The sequence below is a fragment of the Spea bombifrons genome, chromosome 12 (assembly GCF_027358695.1).
Source record: "Spea bombifrons isolate aSpeBom1 chromosome 12, aSpeBom1.2.pri, whole genome shotgun sequence".
NCBI lineage: Eukaryota > Metazoa > Chordata > Amphibia > Anura > Pelobatidae > Spea > Spea bombifrons.
The window spans coordinates 6836334-6854534 of record NC_071098.1 but is presented as its reverse complement, the minus strand read 5'-3'; the positions used below and the strand labels follow the sequence as shown (position 1 = coordinate 6854534).

General features: G+C 37.1%; 1 protein-coding gene across 1 annotated transcript in view; it reads right to left on the bottom strand.

Annotated features, from left to right (window-relative positions):
• Positions 1 to 18201, bottom strand: part of CAMTA1 (calmodulin binding transcription activator 1) — a 660706-nt gene that overhangs the window by 412875 nt on the left and 229630 nt on the right. The window contains exon 4 of the mRNA XM_053452576.1: positions 11252 to 11387. Coding sequence (XP_053308551.1) covers positions 11252 to 11387 — 136 coding nt within the window. The remainder of the gene's footprint in view (positions 1 to 11251; positions 11388 to 18201) is intronic.

Here is an 18201-nt window from a genome sequence, read left to right as displayed (position 1 = left end):
GTGAAGCCAAAATAAAACAAAATGTTTTCGTTCAAGCATGACATCATCAAAACAAATGAATTAAAGCACAACGTAGTTTTTGTCTGTTTTTAATTTTTGACTCACGTCAAATTCCTAATCTTGAACTTTAACCATGCAAAATAAAGTTTATAAAAGAAGAAAGTATTTCATTGTGTCAATTTTAGTTATGAGTTTGTGTCATTCGTAGAAAGGACTATTTATCTGAAAAAAAAGTGGAATGAGCCGTTCACTGAGCTTTCAAAGAGCTAAACTTTACCATATAATAACGAGTCATTGGAAGTAAAAAAAGTTCTAATGTGTTTAAAAAAATAGTGGGTCTTCCTGGTCAGGTTGGAGTCACATATAGAATTATTTTCTTCTTATCCATCTGGGATTCTTGGAGAAATATTATTATTACTTTCCCATATGCTAACATGTCATTTGGAAGTGAAAAGGTCTAATGTGAGGTAATGGTTAAAAAGTTAGTTGGTCTTCCTGGTGAGATTCTCGGGGAAATATTATTATCTGAACAAGAAGCCATTATCTTAACCAACACGCATGAACCGACCGCCTGTCTCCTCATTAAAGAGAACTCTTACAAAGTAAGTCGGAGAGGCTACCGAGCCCAGACTCAATTTCTTTGTGACTTTGAGGAGCTTTGATTCTGACGGCTGATAGCGGATGAGTGGTGAAGGATAAGGAGTAGGCATGCCTCTTACAGATAAATACATATGGTTTCAGCAAATACAACTATGGCAATGTCGCCTAATTCCTTACTGTACACATTATTATTTCCATCTTCAGTATGTGATAGATCTTCAAGGTTCAACAAAATACGGAACCTTCTTTATGTTTGCATTATTTTTTTTAATATCATTTTTTGCTTTTGTATATTGATATGGAAAGACAATGAAACTGCTAACTATGAAGAAGATAGAAGCATACTTTTTTCTGGGAACCCATACCAAAGGAATGCTGTATAGTGCCTGAAGAAAGCACTATACATGTGTAAAGGAGATAGAGGTGAGGGTGAACTGGACATCATAAGACCAAAAAGACCAAAGACCAAAAAAAAACAAAGACCAAAAAGACCAAAGAATAAAAAGACCAAATACCAAAAAACCAAAGACAAAAAGACCAAACACCTTAAAAACCAAAGACCAAAGACCAATGTGAAAGCCATGCACCCCCAATTACATTAGGTGCTCTTGGGTGTACTGGCATCAAAAGCCAACCAAGTACATTATTGTGATGGGAACAGGGTCTTATACAGTGATTTCTATCATGATTTTGCCTTTTCAACACGGATAATAAACACAGATCCGGTCTCCAGGGATATACAGAATTCAAAGTAGCTTAATTAGGGTTTTTTTTGGCTTTTTTTGGATCAAGAATAGGAAGGATAGGTAGAAGGGTTGAACTTGATGGACTTAGGTCTTTTTTCAACCTTAGGAACTATGTAACTATATGTAACAGTAGTTCCAGCTTCAGCAATTATACAAAATAATACAAAAATGGCAAACCACTCCACTTACACCAGCAGTACCAAAAAAAATCATAATTCATCAATGTTTAAAGAACACAAGTTCTGCAGTTTACAAGTCAAACTACTTAAAAAAAAAACATGTAATCAACCTTCATGCAATGTTTTATGTTAATAATAAATGTGTGTCTGTTGCGACGGTCATTAAATACTACATAAGTTATAGCAATGCAGATTAAACTACAAGTTGCTAGTTTCTCTACTGTCGTGTAAATACTTAAGCACTGAGATGTAATATATGCATCCTTTCCAATCTCCACTATCGCCGTACCAGAGGGATTATATTAAATTAAATGTTCCAGCTTTGTAGTGAACACATCGAACTTTAAACAAGCTTTTGGTATTAACTATTTGTATCCAAGTACGTCTACTTAAACAGAACCTGGAGAATGAGAACTCGTTTTTAGAAAGAGATGCAAAACTATAGTCGTGAAAAGAATTAGAAACACGATTTAACTTGTAGAGAGATCTGTTTCACTAAAGGGGTAAGGTGTGGAGCTTACAATTTTAACCCCTTAATGACAAAGCCCGTACATGCATTGTTTTCAATGCGTTTAGGGACCGCCCATTGTCCTTAAGGGGTTAAAGGGATGTCATTGAATAGTTAAGTACTTACGTAGCATGTTAATATAAATACATCATTGTTAGCCTTGTGATGTCACAAAGTAAAATAGAAAAAAAAAGTCTTCTTCTTAGTTTATATGTTTGCTTTATTTCTGTTTCCCAGGAATTTATTAACACAGAATTCACAGGTGTATCTTTGGTGTTAATAGTTATTTAACATTATTTAGAAATATTCACGGAAAGCCCACATAAATGTTATTAATTAGGTTAGCCAGAAAACGAAGGCTCTCTTAGAGTTATAAAGTGCATAAACCTGTCAAAAAAAAAATGCAAGATGCGTTTTATTTCCCCAAAAAGCGTTTGAATACTGACAGGTAACTTGTACTGTTTGATTTTACAATGCCCTGGGTCAATTAGGATTTAAGCTGTCTAACACTGATAATAAAAATGTTATATCGGCAAAGGGCTCGCAATGTGTTTTTCAACTTCAGTGCGGCTTTAGATGTAGCTGAAGTTTAGCTATTGATCCATTTTTTCCTAATTCTCAAGTCCCTGGGGTCTCTTCAAACAGACTGCGGTAGGTGGCATTGTAAACCTCTGACATTTCAACAGCTGACGTCTCAACTATTAAATTCTGGCAATCAAGCCTCTACAAATACATCAGTAATAAGTCTTATAAAAAAATATATATCTAGTCCGGGTGCTGGTTATAGATATAGGGAAGACAGCGTTATAAGAATGTTATCACATAAAAAACACTTTAATAAATGTAATAAAATATATAAATATCAAAATATAGACAAATGCTTTAAAAATATTTCAAGTATGGTCCCAAAGTTCACTATTGGGACCATATAACCTGACACGTTTCTCCCAATGGCTTCCTCAGAGGTTGTTAGAAATCAGCATCTATAGTGGATGGGTTGATGCAGAAGAGCGATGCCACGTACTGTCTGCACACCAATATGATAGCGGGACCCTTTATCAATATTTTTTATTCGTTGCGGTATAGTTGAGTGCGCCTCTTTAAGAGGTTTCTTTTATCTTTCTTTCTTGGTCCGCTTCTACCACTATTCGCTGCGTTGCCAAGCCTCCTGGAGCGCTTCTGGATAACGCAGTGGACATTGGGGGGGGGGGGGAGTGGACCAAGAAAGAAGACAGAAGGAAAAAGGCAGAAGAACCAGAAGAGACAAGACAAGAAGTGGAGCTGTGGACTGGGTCATGGAAGCGGTTGGTGGAGAAGGTGGGGAGACATCGAGAGAGAGAGATTGAGAGAGAGAGAGAGAGAGAGAGAGAGAGAGAGAGAGAGAGAGAGCGATTGTGTGATAAAGCGTGAGTGAATGAAGGTTAATGACAACAAATTTTGTTTCAGGATGGAAAAAGCCCTTTAAGTTTCACCAGCATGAAAGGACAGGAAAGAAATTGATTGTCAAATGGACAAAAAAAGAAAAGAAAAAGTCTACTGTGCTACGGTGTTATACCACACATACAAAAATTAGAATAAAAATGATTAATTTTAACAGCTATACCGGCTTTGTTATGTGTGTTATGTTGCAAGACAATTTTAAAAAGGTTTATTTTATGAAACCCTGAAAATTCCCTAAATATCCAATCATTACTATGTCCATTTATTTATTGATTTCACTCCCTAACGCGTGAAGAATAAAGTATACAAACTTCAGTATACACAATTACTATAACTAAGTGTGTTATAGAAGGGAAACCTTTTGTCTCAGCCAATAATAATAATTTAAAACTCAAAAAGAATAAAATCAGCACACTAGGTCACTTTCTGTGAAGGAGAATGCCCGTCAAGAAAATCTTTCATTGTGATAAATGGCAATCCTTTCTTCTTTAGCCCTTTCGGTTCTATTTTTTCCTTTTATTTATAGGTTAAATAGAAACCATATAAATTAGAACTAAAATCAATATTGAAACGTGCGGTGAGTTCTGTACGAAGCAATTGGAGTGTTTGATTTTGCAACATATCAGGGCTGAAGTTCTTTGTGCACAATTTGAAGGCACAACAAGCCAACTCAAACCCGCAATCAGAAATTCAAAGATTCCCCCTCTGAATTTTTAACCCCTTAATGACAAAGCCCGTACATGTACGGGCTCAAAATGCATTGTTTTCAATGGGTTTAGGGACCGCCCATTGTCATTAAGGGGTTAAAGCAGCGTAGCACGATTTATGTTGTAACTGAATACTCTTACATTTCCATATACATCCTTGAGGGCTAATCTGTAATAATGTTAAGGGACTCTTGTGCTGATAATTAAATACCGGGTCTGCATACAGAATTGATATTTCACTTCCCTACCTGTACTTGGGGATTTCAAGAAGCTTAGGAAAAAAAAAGTAATAAATGTAGATACATTTTATTGGTTGGTTCACTCTGTACTTTAGCTGATTTGGATAAACGAAGCCTAAAAGTTTTGAAATATTCTAGAACACAGCATCTCTCAATCTGGGTTCTAGATTTCTTTCGGTTCATGTGGATTATTGGAAATTTTTATAGGTTTGGAATCAAGAGGGGTCTTTTTTGTGCAGCATTAGAGAAGAAATTAGTTTTATGGAAGTGTACGAGTGAAGAAAATGTATTCTATTTTCTATTTTCTATTTCTTTTGTTCATTGCTTCTAGCTATGGGCATTGTGTCTTAACCAAAAAAGAAAGATGTTTAGTAAACGTGCTCTAAATAACCCTAAAACAGAGCTCACCCCTTGTCCCTGTTTAAATCTTAAAAATAAATAACCAATGTAGGGTGAGCTGAACCAAATTAAAGTGACACCAACACCAAATGATTTTAGATACTTATGTAATAATGTAAATACAAATATTTTGTCCTGAATCAGGGGAATTTTCAAAATACTTCCATGATATTCCAACAGAACATAAAAAAGAAAAAAAATATATCATAACACGGCGCAAACTATGTACGTAAATTGATTCAGAAAATTCAGTGAATCTCACTCACATGGAGTAATGCTCATATGTAGCTTTTCTCAAGGGTTAATGGCGCAGCATGTGTCTTAAGCCTAGATGCCGAGGAAGTAAAACTCCAACCTTGTTGCCTGAAGAGAGTTGTAGTATAGAGGGCAAGGGGTTAATCCCAACAAGCAGCAGTGGTACCGAGGCCCCCAGCCTTGTCAATTGTCTAGCCCCGTCTCTGCCCCCCCCGCATTATATTATATACATTTCTACACCGCTGTAGATGTCTATAGGAGACAGACCCCCTAGTGGCCTGGTGGTGTAACTACATTGGCCACAGTCAAGGCAGCACTCATGGGTTATACCCTTGGTATTTAAACAACACAATTACTAAAATGAAGCTAAACATCTCATATTTGACCAGTTATAGTTTCCGTCGCTGCTAGGGAAATTATAATCTGTAACGTTCATCAACTGAGCAGCATCAACAGAAAAAAAAACATACACCCCGGACATAATTTACATTCAGTGTCCTTTGAGAACACTTAGGACAAGACACACACATCCTCTTGTTTGTTTTTACATTCCCTATTACTTAGACTTATGTAGACACTAAGAATTATTTATTCATGCATGGGCTGCAGCTCATTTGCACATACGAGAAAGTTTTCACATACTATGGCCCATAATGTCAGTGATGCAAATAAAGGATAACTCATGATAATCAACTCCCATAACAATGTTCTTCTAACACCGGTTCTAGAGTAAGGTTTCTTACAAATCACCATGGTGGGAAATGATTGTTACCACTTTGGTTGACAGTACCGTGCTCCATAAAATAAGCACATATCATTCTTAGTAGTTCTATCCCATCTTGTAAGACAGCTTATGATTACCAATTGTTTTCACCTTCAGATGTTTTTTCCATTTGTTTTTGCATCCATACTAAACTAAGTCTAGAACATTTCTGACATTACTATTATGTTCTCAATTTCACTTAGGTTCTTCCTATGTATCCTACGGCATCCATCCTCATCAGACAACATGAACACGTTAATAAGGCTGGTTTTCCTATATTTATTTTATATTTGGTATTAGCTTCATTGGAAAACAAGGGCCCCCTGTTCCCCTTCCGGGAAGGACTAACAACATATATGGTTCTAGATTGCAAGCTCTTTGGAACAGGGTCCTCCTTACCTTTTTTTGTGAGTCTTAATTATGTTATGTTATGTGATGCACTACTGGTGATGCCATATTTCACTATATAAATCAATAAATAATAATTACATTTCTGTAGGCCTACAATGTCTCCAAACAGATCCACCAGTCAGAGATATCATAACCGAAGAACTTTGAATTTGAAATTGCTTATTACAGGCATGCCTCTAAATTCCCATTTTTACGTTTTTATTATAAAATAGCATATGACGTTTCCGTTCTGCGCTAAAATTGGATGAAGTAAAATCTACTGTTTAATGAATAACTATGGGTATATAAAATTTCTTTTCAAAGTGTTTCATTTTGGAAATATTCCATTTAAAAGATTTTCTGTGTGACAAATAATACGCTTAGGATAGGAATAGTATTCATTTAACAAGCCAATTTCCCATTATGCTCAAACTCTTTTTACCACCCCAAAAAAAAAGTCTATTTCGAAAATCAGCAAACAATTCATGCATCTTTTAGAGGCAGATATAATGTTACAGAGGGATTAGACTAAACAAAGTATTAGCCTCAACAGAGTAGGTGGAACAGCACCTTTAAATAGCTGGTTGTAAGAATATTAAAGCTAAAGTTGCTATTATAATCTCATACTGATATTGCACACTGATATTTATTTCTCGAGCATATTGGGCATAAATCTAGGGTTTTTAGGACTTAGTCACCGCAAATTTACAACAAATTCCTGCTCACATTTTAGAACACTGTGGAAAGTTCTGCCATAAATAGTAATTCAGTCTGAGCACAGGTCGTACACCAACCTAAAGCTAGAACGCAAGCCAAATATCTTCTAAGCAAGAGAACCATCTTCAATCAACGCAGAAAGTTCCATCAACAAATCCTTAAGAACAGCAAGAGCACAGTGAGTGAAGAGGTCCGTGTCTGGACTCACCTTAACTCTTATGGAGACCTCAAAGAGATTCTAAAAGGAAAATCTAAAAGCATGAGAGGGTGAAACTAGTGCCACCTGAGAAGAGACAGAGCTTGGCGAATCGCCGCTGGAGAGAGTCATAGATTTAAGCTCATTTGCATGATTACAGCTCAGAAGAAGAAGAAGTCTTCATCAACGTATGAGTCGAAGCCAAGCATAAGGGGTTGCATGTTCCTTCAGGGAGTGCGACCCCAAAATTTTGAGATTAGGGGGTTTGGTTGCCTATTGTCGCCCCTAAAAATGTCTTCATGTAGCAAAATTTGTCTTGTGTTTCAGTTCTTGACAATCCTTATAGATACGAATTATCTGATATACTAAGGTTTCTTAATAATCAACAGCGACTTAACATTAAAGACTGTGTCACACAGGTATTCACCAGAACGTAGAGTATTTACGTGCCCTCCGTTTTTCAGCTGAGTTAGTCTTATTCTTTGTGTATAATGCCAATTCTGCAGTATTTAAAATCCATACTTTATCTCATCCATACGTCTAACACCGGCCCTTGGATTCGCCGATGCACAGATGGGGCTTGAAAGATTATTGGTGATATTTTGAGTGTAATTTCTTTTCTACAGAAATACTTTTTAGAGATTTTCTTTATATTTATTTAAAAAACAAAATAACAATAGCGGTTTCACAAATAGATTTGCCTTTTTGACCAAGTATTAACATGTAGCCTGGAAGATCTATAAAGACTATGGATCCGAGATCTTTCATTGATTGCAAAACAAGATATGTTCATCTGTGTAAGCACGGCATTTAATCTCAGTCAGTCTACTAATTGTTATCAAACGTCGGTGTCGCCGTGTAAAGAATTTAAATAAAACAATACAATTTTTTAATATATATATTTAGTCAAAATCAAAAGAGTAACAGGAGAAATGAAAAAATCTGGGACACCATCGTTTGGCGTCAATACTCCGCTATAGGCACATACATATCCCGCTATAGCCTTCACCACATCATGATGAGACTACGCGGGAGCTGTGATTGAGGGCTGTGCTAAAAATCACGACTGCCCCACAGAAAATGGGATGCCTGGGCTATATGCAAAGGTTTGTACTGTAGTACAGGACACGGGGCCGGCCCAAGACATTGTGGTACCTGGGTCCAAGGATGAAATATTATTATTATTACTACTATTACTATTATTATTATTATTATTTATTCATTATATATATATCAGATATTGTGGAAAATGTGTATTTATTCACTATTATGTATTTTACTTATTCCTGTTGGTTCAGATGTTGATTGATATACCTGGGAATTTTAAAAACGGCCATTCCCTTAGTCATCGACATCTTCCCTTCCCAATTGGCATTGTCTGGGATAGCCTGGCCAGCAAAATAGAAGCTTGCCAACTCTGGACTATCTAAAGAAACACAGGACAGATGGAAACTATGGTATTGGTATTGAAACTGCATCACCTGCTAACCAACGACAATGTATTTTAACGATGGGAATGTGTCCTGGACGTACGGAATGGAACGTTGGTGGATAAGAGAGATCTGCTCGGAGAAATTACTCGCTTTCAAAGACAAATTAAGGATTAAGCCCAGAGGAGCGTCTCTGCATACACATGTATAATTAATACTCGAACGCTGGGTCAACGCTGTCACATGCTGGAGACACCATCCGTATCATCGAAGTGACCTTTTACCGCCGTTCTGTTCCTGGATGAATGTTAATGGGTTCGTTTTAAAGGTCCACACAGAACAATACTTGTCTTTTTTTTTAACAATTATCACAGATATATTACCGTTCCTGATCTTGCTTTGAATTTTTCATGAAGATTTTAAGGAATAACGTCGCTGTAATCTACCAAACAAATGTTCCCTGCGCCCCCACTCCTTGATATTTATTCCTACAATGCATTGTGTACCGCCATTTTATTCCTGTTGTAGGTTCATTTTTACTTTATGAAGAATGCGCAAAGCGTAATTTGGGCAATATTTGCCTCTGGATTTATGGTAGACCATTGTTCACGAGTAACAAATATCGATAAATTCAGTTCTATTGTTTCTAAACACAGCAACACTTCTCGGGATAAGGGAATATTGTTCTCCTTGAGCGTAGGTCATCATTGACAAAAACCTGGTCTTATCTCGTTTTCTTCCAATAAACTCCATTTATCGGCAGACCTGGAGGCGGCCATTGTTGTCAGTCATGTGATATTTTGGATGACCTTCACTGTTGAAATACCACACTGAGCTGATGCTTTACGGCAATGCTAATGAAGTCCTATAGTATAGACTGTTTTAGTCAGAGTGTCTAGCTGGGTGATTCAGACTGAGCTATTCTATTGTTAACCATGTTTATTATAATAGAAAAAAAAAAGAAATAACCATGAATTCTCTGCTATTTTATCCATTATTTTTTTATATTTTAACCCGTTCACGACAAAGCCCATACATGTACGAGCTCACAATGCGTTGTCATTAATCTGTTGTCTTTAAGGGGTTAAAGATCCTGCTGGGTATTTTTTATACGATAGGATGCATATACTTTGCATTTTTGCCCCTTTTGAGAAGCTTTAAGGAAAAGCATTGTGTGTTCTTTATGGGAATTACGCATATTGCCTTTATGTTGTGTTGTATTAAAATACACATTTTTTTAGTCTTATTTTCTGTTACACTTCATAATAAAATCCATTTGATGTTCATTTCACTTTTTAGAGTACAGAATTACTGTCCATTATATAATTATAACATAACTGAAACATTTAGTGAAAAAGAACAATCCAACGAACTCGAGTGTCTTGTTTGTACTCCGACTATTAATCCTGTAATAAAGTGTGTAAAACATTTTATAAAACATGCTTTTATCTTCAAATTATGTATCTGTATCATGAATTCCCCAAGAGAACGATATATAAAGAAAGGCAAAATGCTGCTTCTGAATCGGGAAATTATTAAGCCGTTTAAAAATGTGAGGACTCGGGGAAATGATGCTCATTATGAATTATTTTAATATCTTTGCTTAGTATCCAAATGCATGTTAATAAAAGAAATCTGGTGTGTACCTCCACTCTGTTACCGGCAAAATCTACAGTAATGATCCACATTCTTTTAACGGCCGTGATATTTAAAGGTGCTGTTCCACCTACTCTGTTAAATTTAACCCCTTTAAAGCTTTAATGAAATTTCAATATTGTAGTATGCAAAATTATATGTTTTCACCCCTGCTATTTCTGGTTTTCTATCTTGATATATTGATATATACTAGGTGTATATATATATATATATATATATATATATATATATATATATATATACAGGTATCCCCTGCTTTTTGAAATTTCATTTTACTTTTGCAAAATATCTAAATTATTTTTTTTTTTACGAAAAAAAGTTGAAAATGAAAATGGTGTTTATTGCTTATTCACTTTACACCATTTCGGCTTATGAAACATTTTATAAGGTATAGCGGAGTAAGATATATATGTATGTGTGTGTGTTTGAATGTATATGCCTGTATATATATATATATATATATATACTCTATATGTATGTATGTGTAAATGTAAGCATATAAAACAGAAATCATGCAAATTGGTATCATAGAAGTCAAGCAATTACGTTCATTTAAATAAACACCAAAGGCTCCACATTTATTGGACTTAAAGTGCCAGGGCCGCCTCGTAATCGTCAGTCCCGCAGTCCCTAATATTAAATCTCGTCAAATTATTTAAAATAAATTTGTTATTCCTTATTAACAGCAAAAGCATGCATTCAGACCAAATGATACTATTTTTATCAGGACGCTCTCATGCAAAGACCGCTATTTTTAGCTCCATCGTCTCATGTAAATGTAGATTACAAATTGCAAAGTCCTTAAAAGGAAACAAATATGTAAATTATTTTTATTTGGTAGAAAGTGGAGATTTTCAAAAAAAATCCTGAAATGCTTGTAAAAATGTGTGAATTCATACAGCCCGTACTCCATGTACGTATTATTCTGAACGCAACAGATAATACCCTCTTATTTTAGAATATATCCAGCAATATTTCTGGTATAAATATATATATATAAATGAAATGTAAACATGTGACTCCTACCTCCACTCCCTGGACCTTGAGCTTCATATGATCTTCTCTCGTAGTTTTTCCATCTTTCCTCTTCTTCCAGCAATATCCATCCTTCCGGTATTTCACCTTCTTTCGATTATATAAGATCATGGAACCATTCTGTGGCCTACAAGCAAAATAAACATGTCTTGTAAGTGGATTGTATGAAACAATCATTTATATTTTTAATTTTCAAAGAACACATCCTTATGTTTCAAGGGAGCTGAAGCAGAACCATTTAATATATGGGGTGAAGGACCTCATAATTGCCCCAAAAACAAACCAATTTCAAGGTATCAACAATCTAAAGAGACAACTCAGCCCCTCGGAGTTAAAAAATGCTTGGCGTCCCCTTCTCTGCCAGATAGTTCCATTGAAACTTTCTTCCATGGAGCTTTCACTAGTCAACTAACTTTGGAATCTCAAGGCAAAGTTTCTTATGAGCTGAGGTCCAGAAGTCATGAAGACTTCACGTGTCAAACTTTGTAGATATGAGAGATCCTACGGTCACTCGGCCAACGTAAAGGAATCTACTTTCCAACAATACGTCAGCGTTACGTGATCTAGAAACATGATAGAGTTCTATGTAAGGATTTCTAAAAGTGAGAACTAGTCCTCTTTCTAGAACTCCATTACTGGAAAGTAAAATACAGAGCAGATTTATGGTGAACGATATTGAGGGCTAGAAAAGTCAGTAACGAAAAGCAATATCCCGCATTTAGCAAAGCATAATTTTTCATGTTTTATTGCTTCTTGCTGGATTACCTTAGATTCTTTATGTCCGGAAAACATTTACTTGTGGATTTTGTAGCTAATGAATTAAAAGTGTCAATGACAGATATAAAAGAAGATTCCTTTCGTAATAACGGCTGTCGCGTTGTGATGTATGGCACTTGGGATTTGCTCGGATCTAAAAAGCTATAAAAATTTAACAGGAAAAAAAGGGAAACAGCAAACATTTTTCCCTGTATTCCCTTTGGTACGTCTAATGATAATGTTTATTACGTTAAGAGATACAACTTAATAAGGCAATGAAGGCTATGCAGTTAAAGGGACATTACCATGAGTTATGTTGTATCTCTATAAATACCCAAGAACGCACTGGGCCTAGGGGCTGGACAGGCAATTTAATAATCAGGAAAGCTTTTGGATTATTATTGGGCAAGCCAGTCACACAAAACAGTATCCCAAGAAGACGTTCCTTCTCTTATTGACCAACATGGCATCAGGAAAGCTCATGCTGAATACCGGCTGGCCTGTCTACCTCTACTATAAATTTGTTGGTGCCTTCCAATCTCTTCCCGCCATTTTCTTACTCTTTGCAGCGAACCTGCTGTTGGCTGCAGACTAGTAGTAAGGTGGCAAGGCCCAAGAAGCAGGTCCTCCATTGGGGTGATTTGGCAGTCAGGCTCCCTGTATCAGCACTAATTAATGGGCCGACTAAAAGCAAGATCACTGATCTCCCCAACAAGCCCACTGATACTATGAAGGACTGTGCTAAGTCAGCACAGGTTCCATAGGCACTGATAATCCTTAAGAAGTGGAATGCTGGGATATAATGTCATATCCTGACGCTCGGCAGTCAGCACGGTGGCTCATAGGTGTAAGGTGATTGTTGGAGCTGCCCTGGGTAAGATCTAGGGAAGCGCTGAAGGTAAAATGCCACTGGCCAAGGGCCTAACTCAATGGCTTGTGGTGAAACCTTACAAAATGGCCTCCTAGCTGGATAAAGCTAGTACATGTTTGTCTGAGAGAAGCTCTTGATCTACTTCACAAAACTTGCCACAAACCCATTTGGCTCAATTTGCGTGCTTGACGTCTACGTTAAAATTTATCAGTTCTGATATGTTGTACTCAACAAAACAACAAAAAAGCCGCCATATGCTAAACAGAAGACATTCATTTTTTTGGAGCTGTATAAAAAGACGCAAGAAAAGATCCTACGCGTCCCACAGAGACAACCATACACATTTGCAAAAAAATTTACAATGTTCTGTTAGTCACAGTAATTGGCTTTCCGAACAGAAACAACGGAAAGAAATACAGCAACACATGGAAGAAAAAAAGCAGCAGCAGCCGTAAAAAACTTTCCTACGGAAGTACTCATCGGATGATATTTCATGGGGAATATTCGGGTGATATTAGCAGCATTATAACAGAAAAGAGAACTGTACCTGATCACGAAAAAAATATGTAGATATTTACGCGTTGGCCATGCCAGAGATGCAACTATATTTTATATTTTTATGTATTTTGTAGGGTGAAGGACTGTGCGGAAAACACAAAATGTCTACCTGCTAGGAAAGCCCCCCGGACCAATGAGAAAGGGGGACAAATTGGCGGGAACAGCAATGACGATGCTTAGGAGGCGCCATTGGGCACTGCCACCGGGTATCGCTTTCACATCATCTAGATCCTATTATATTTAACATATTGGATGGATGGATAGATATGCAGAATCCTATAATTATTATTTTCATCTGGATTTTACAATTTATGTCTCAGAATTTCTTTTTTTGTAAAAATGTTAAAATTCCGAACGCACGGAAAGATATTGTCCAAGATCCCCCCCACAAAAAAAAACCCTGTAATTTGTCTTACGGCGCTTAATGGACATCAATTTCTGATGTGCCGATAAATGCGTTTTTTTTTTCTAAGCTTTGCGATAAAAGGAAGCCACAGGTGTGCTGCACTTTGTGTTTTTTAAACATCAAATTGTTGTTCTGTGCAAAGTGAAAAGAATTAGGCAGAATGTTAATAAGACGGGGCACGGCGCGTTCTCTACCTAGTGGTTTTTATATATCTAATCTCCGATGACACACACAAAAAAAAAAGATCACAAGACAAAAAATCTCCTTTTCAAATACCTTCCGGCGATATAGTTTGGTGGAATAAAAAATATGAGCAACTATAATGTGAAGTGCCAATAAAAGCCGTCCAAAATTGCCTTGCATCTGTGCCAATTACAGCTCTCCAAATGAAACGGTCCCGTCACTTCAGAGAGGCAATCCTCCTGCCAACTTCCACATTTGCATGACAATTTTGATCTTTTTTTGTTGTTGTTGTACCTGGTGTCATTTCACATCCCCATGATCTGACATTTAGGCATCCATTTGTCTCGTACCTGCTGGGTCCTATTCTACCTCCCAGTAAGCATATTGATCGTCAGCGATGCATCGCAGGAAACCATTACGACCATTTCATTTATTTTTTTAAAAAAAACGTTTTGTTTGAGCTACAAACAGGTTCTTGTTGTGTGGTTGCGCCGTTCTTTTACATATCGCAGCCCGAAAACGGTAATTGGAAAAATCAATTATTAAATAAAAGGTGCCAAAGCATAAAATAATTTTATTTGGTGTCTGTATATACAAAGGAAAAAAACGACTGAGTTGTTTCTAAGTACGTATTGCTATCTAGTGCTTTAACCTCTGAGGTCCTAGTGCTACAACTCTTATTATGGGCAAAAAACAGATATAAAGGAACATTAATAATCAGCCACGTATTGGTCATCTGTTGGCCATCAGTGTTGAATATCCACCCGATCTGGCCCTCCTAAATGTAATGTGCTGGCCTCACCTACGTCATCAGGTGGCTGCTGGACTTAAAGTGCCAGGTCCGCCTCACGATCGCCAGTCCCGCGCCCCAACACACTCTAACACAAGTGTTACTATGTGTTTTCCCTATCAGTTTTTAGTCACCTCCACTCCCCTTCTATTTTCCCTACCTATTTAATGCTATCTGATGCAGACTCTGCTCCTCCCATGACTGACCACACCCTTAGTTCATGGCTAGCCCTACCCCCTCACAAAGCCACTCCTTCAGAAGCGGAAGAGCTCCGGGTAGCGTGGTCTGGGAAGCTCCCGGGTACGCCCACGAGGAGACTTTTTAGTTCTTATTTCAGAAGAAGCTCACTGGGATTGATTTAATGAGTAGAGAAGTCAATGGTTTGAAACTTTCTAATAATATTGGTTCGTCTTAGTCCGTCAGTTCTAGTTTTATCAGACCCCTTTGAATGTAAGGACTGTATGAAGTGCCGTGGAAATTGCTGCAGCTATATAAATAAAAGATAATTATAATAACTACAACTTTATTGCCAACTTCCATTTAACCCTACCAAATAACAACTATGATTGACCCAAACATTTCCAGGTCCAACTCCAACTAAAGCACTTGCTTCTCCTTATTTTTGTGACATTTCCAACCCTGGACGTGGAACATACCGTGACTGCGTAAATAAATTCAAGCTTTAGTAAATTATGGCCGATGTCCCAACACCAGAAATAATACCTTCTATATGTCCCACTGCCACAAACATTTGGAAAGGAAATACTGCTGCTTTGGTAAAGAGGAAAGAATTGTGAAGGCATTGGCCCTTGCATGCAAATCGGATGTGTTTCCATGAAATTGATTTACTGGTTCTTTAAGGAGATTAATAAAAATGTTCCGGGAGCAGACGATTTTTTTTCCTAGAATTTATTCTTTCGTTTCCTGTGTTGGGAGGGGAAGCAATCGTTACGAAATATACCTTTAACTACTTATGCCAGAGTATAGAATGGATAAGTAAAGTAAGCACTCGGAAACTATTAAGGCACTATTAGTTAATTGAGATTGATTTTTCTGTGGCACATTTCATTATCATAGTTGTCAGTTGTCCTGACTCACCTAGGATAGTCATGTTCTTCTTCATTGTTATCCAGATTGATATCCTAAAGTTACTTAGTTGTTGCACAAGTTATATAGATACCTGGGATCTTCTCTGTGAAGGCTACCAGAGCTCTCCCTCTTCTGGGGTAGCGGCTTCATGAGGGGCATGGCTGTGTGAAGGCTTATCTTTCCATGGGATTATTCTAACCCTAGCCAGCCTCAAATGGTCTGGGAGCACCAAAAGCCACTCCAAGAGAAAGTGACCCAGGGAAGCTGAGATTTACCCTGAGACTCTGAGTCAAACTCCAGTCAAATAGCCTAGAGAGCCACGTGCCTGACTCAACCTTTCATGAGTTCAGAAGAAGAAGGAAAACTGGAAATCGGACCAGCTCAAAGGACATTCTTTGTCGTTAGATGTTTGCATGGTCCTTCATCTGCAGATGTTGACGTAGCTCTTATAACATATGCATGAGCCAGGCCAGTGCCTGGCTGGGAACCACATTCCACTTGGCCCTAGCTTTGGCCGGCTTGCCCACTTCTAGAATGTGATGCCTAACCTTGTCACCAAGCGGACACAAAACACACAAAACTTCTTGTTTCAGTAATGAATGAACGGGACATGTGAAAGAGTTGGTACCGGTGTATCAGATATTTGTATAGTCCTAAAAGGCAGTAGCCAATTAAAAATATAAAGTTTCAAGCATTAGCGTGTAAAAATCAGAAATCCCCAAACACCATAGATCACAAATTCTTAACGTTCAAAATGTTTCATCTAGATCTATTAAACAGACAATATTATTCTCTGTCTGTTTAGATTTTTTTGGATTAAATGTGCCCTACAGGGACAATAAATATTTATTTTTATTGTTTTCATCTGTGTGAACATAAAATAGATATTTCATAGCTTAGCCATACAAAATCATTGCTTATTTTTGCATAAATCAAACAAAAAGGTTCTGTTTTGGACCGGCCATGTTTTGGGTACCAGTGATGTCACAATGATGATCTTCTGTGGATTCCAACCCTTACAGATCCCTCAAGGTTGATTCTCTCCATAAACGCGCATTAGTCTTTGGTTTTAAAAGTTTTTGTTATGGTCTTTGCCCTGTGATCCCATCCAACCTCTTAATTCCTTTGCCCCGATGGTCTACGTAAATGAACCACACACGGTACGTTCCCTGGGTTTATCTCGCCAACACATTTCAAAAACGGCTGGGAGTTACAAATTGAGATTAACAGCGGGTTCGAGTAGATTGCAAAAGCTGATTAGATATATTGAGAATGTTTAATTACAAGAAACAATCTGATCTAAGAGCTCTGCGTTGTAAACTTTAGCTTCTGGAACCCCTTTGTTCTTCAAACGTGTTGCGCATGTTTGATGGAAAACGTGATGAAAAAAACAAGCAGAACTTTTTTTCCTAATTTTTCTTTATCATTTTAATCGGTGCCATGTGATACCAGTATAAAGAAATGAATACAGATACTGATCTCATGTGCGCTTATTATCTTATTTGGGCATTAGATCGGTGACAATGTAACATAATAGAATAGATTCCTGGATAGTCCCCTATTCATTGCAGATTGTCGGACGCAGCCATCAAAATTACATCAGTATCGCTCCTTTTCGAAAAAAAAAAATGTTTACTTGCTTGTCGTTCCCGGAGAATGTTTTATTGATATTTTGAGTGGCTCTTCAAGTTGACCTCTTCCTTTTTTCACCCTGCTATGATAGATGACCTATTTATCTGTCTTTCATCCACACATATTTCTGTTTCCCTACTTGGTGAATTATGTTCAGATCGCTTGTGAACTGTGAGGGAACGTGGCTCCGCAGTTTGGCACGCTATTTCTCCCCGTTCCTGACCTTTTATTTGAATTTATTATTGACCCGGCACGCCGGATCAGCCACATCAATCGTCGGACCTCTTTTTATCATCTCTGGCACCTCCTTTAAATTCTAAAACAGAACTCACACCTTCCGTACGTCTCACCAGAAATAAGATGTAATCACAAAGCAACACACTGTAAAAAAGTTTTGGCAAAAAAATATTCTTAAAATATTGCGTAATCAGGTAAAAAAATAAATAAATAAATGATACAACCAGCAATGGAGTATAGTTATTATTTATGTCTAGAATAGAATTTATGTCTAGGCATGGTGGGCTTTAAATTTACAATATAATTATAGAACATATGTTTATAATTTAAATTGTGAAAATAAAATTCTTCTTTGATAAATTATTACATTTTATGTATGGCGGGTCGGCACAATGCATTAGACTGTGCGCAGGCAGCAT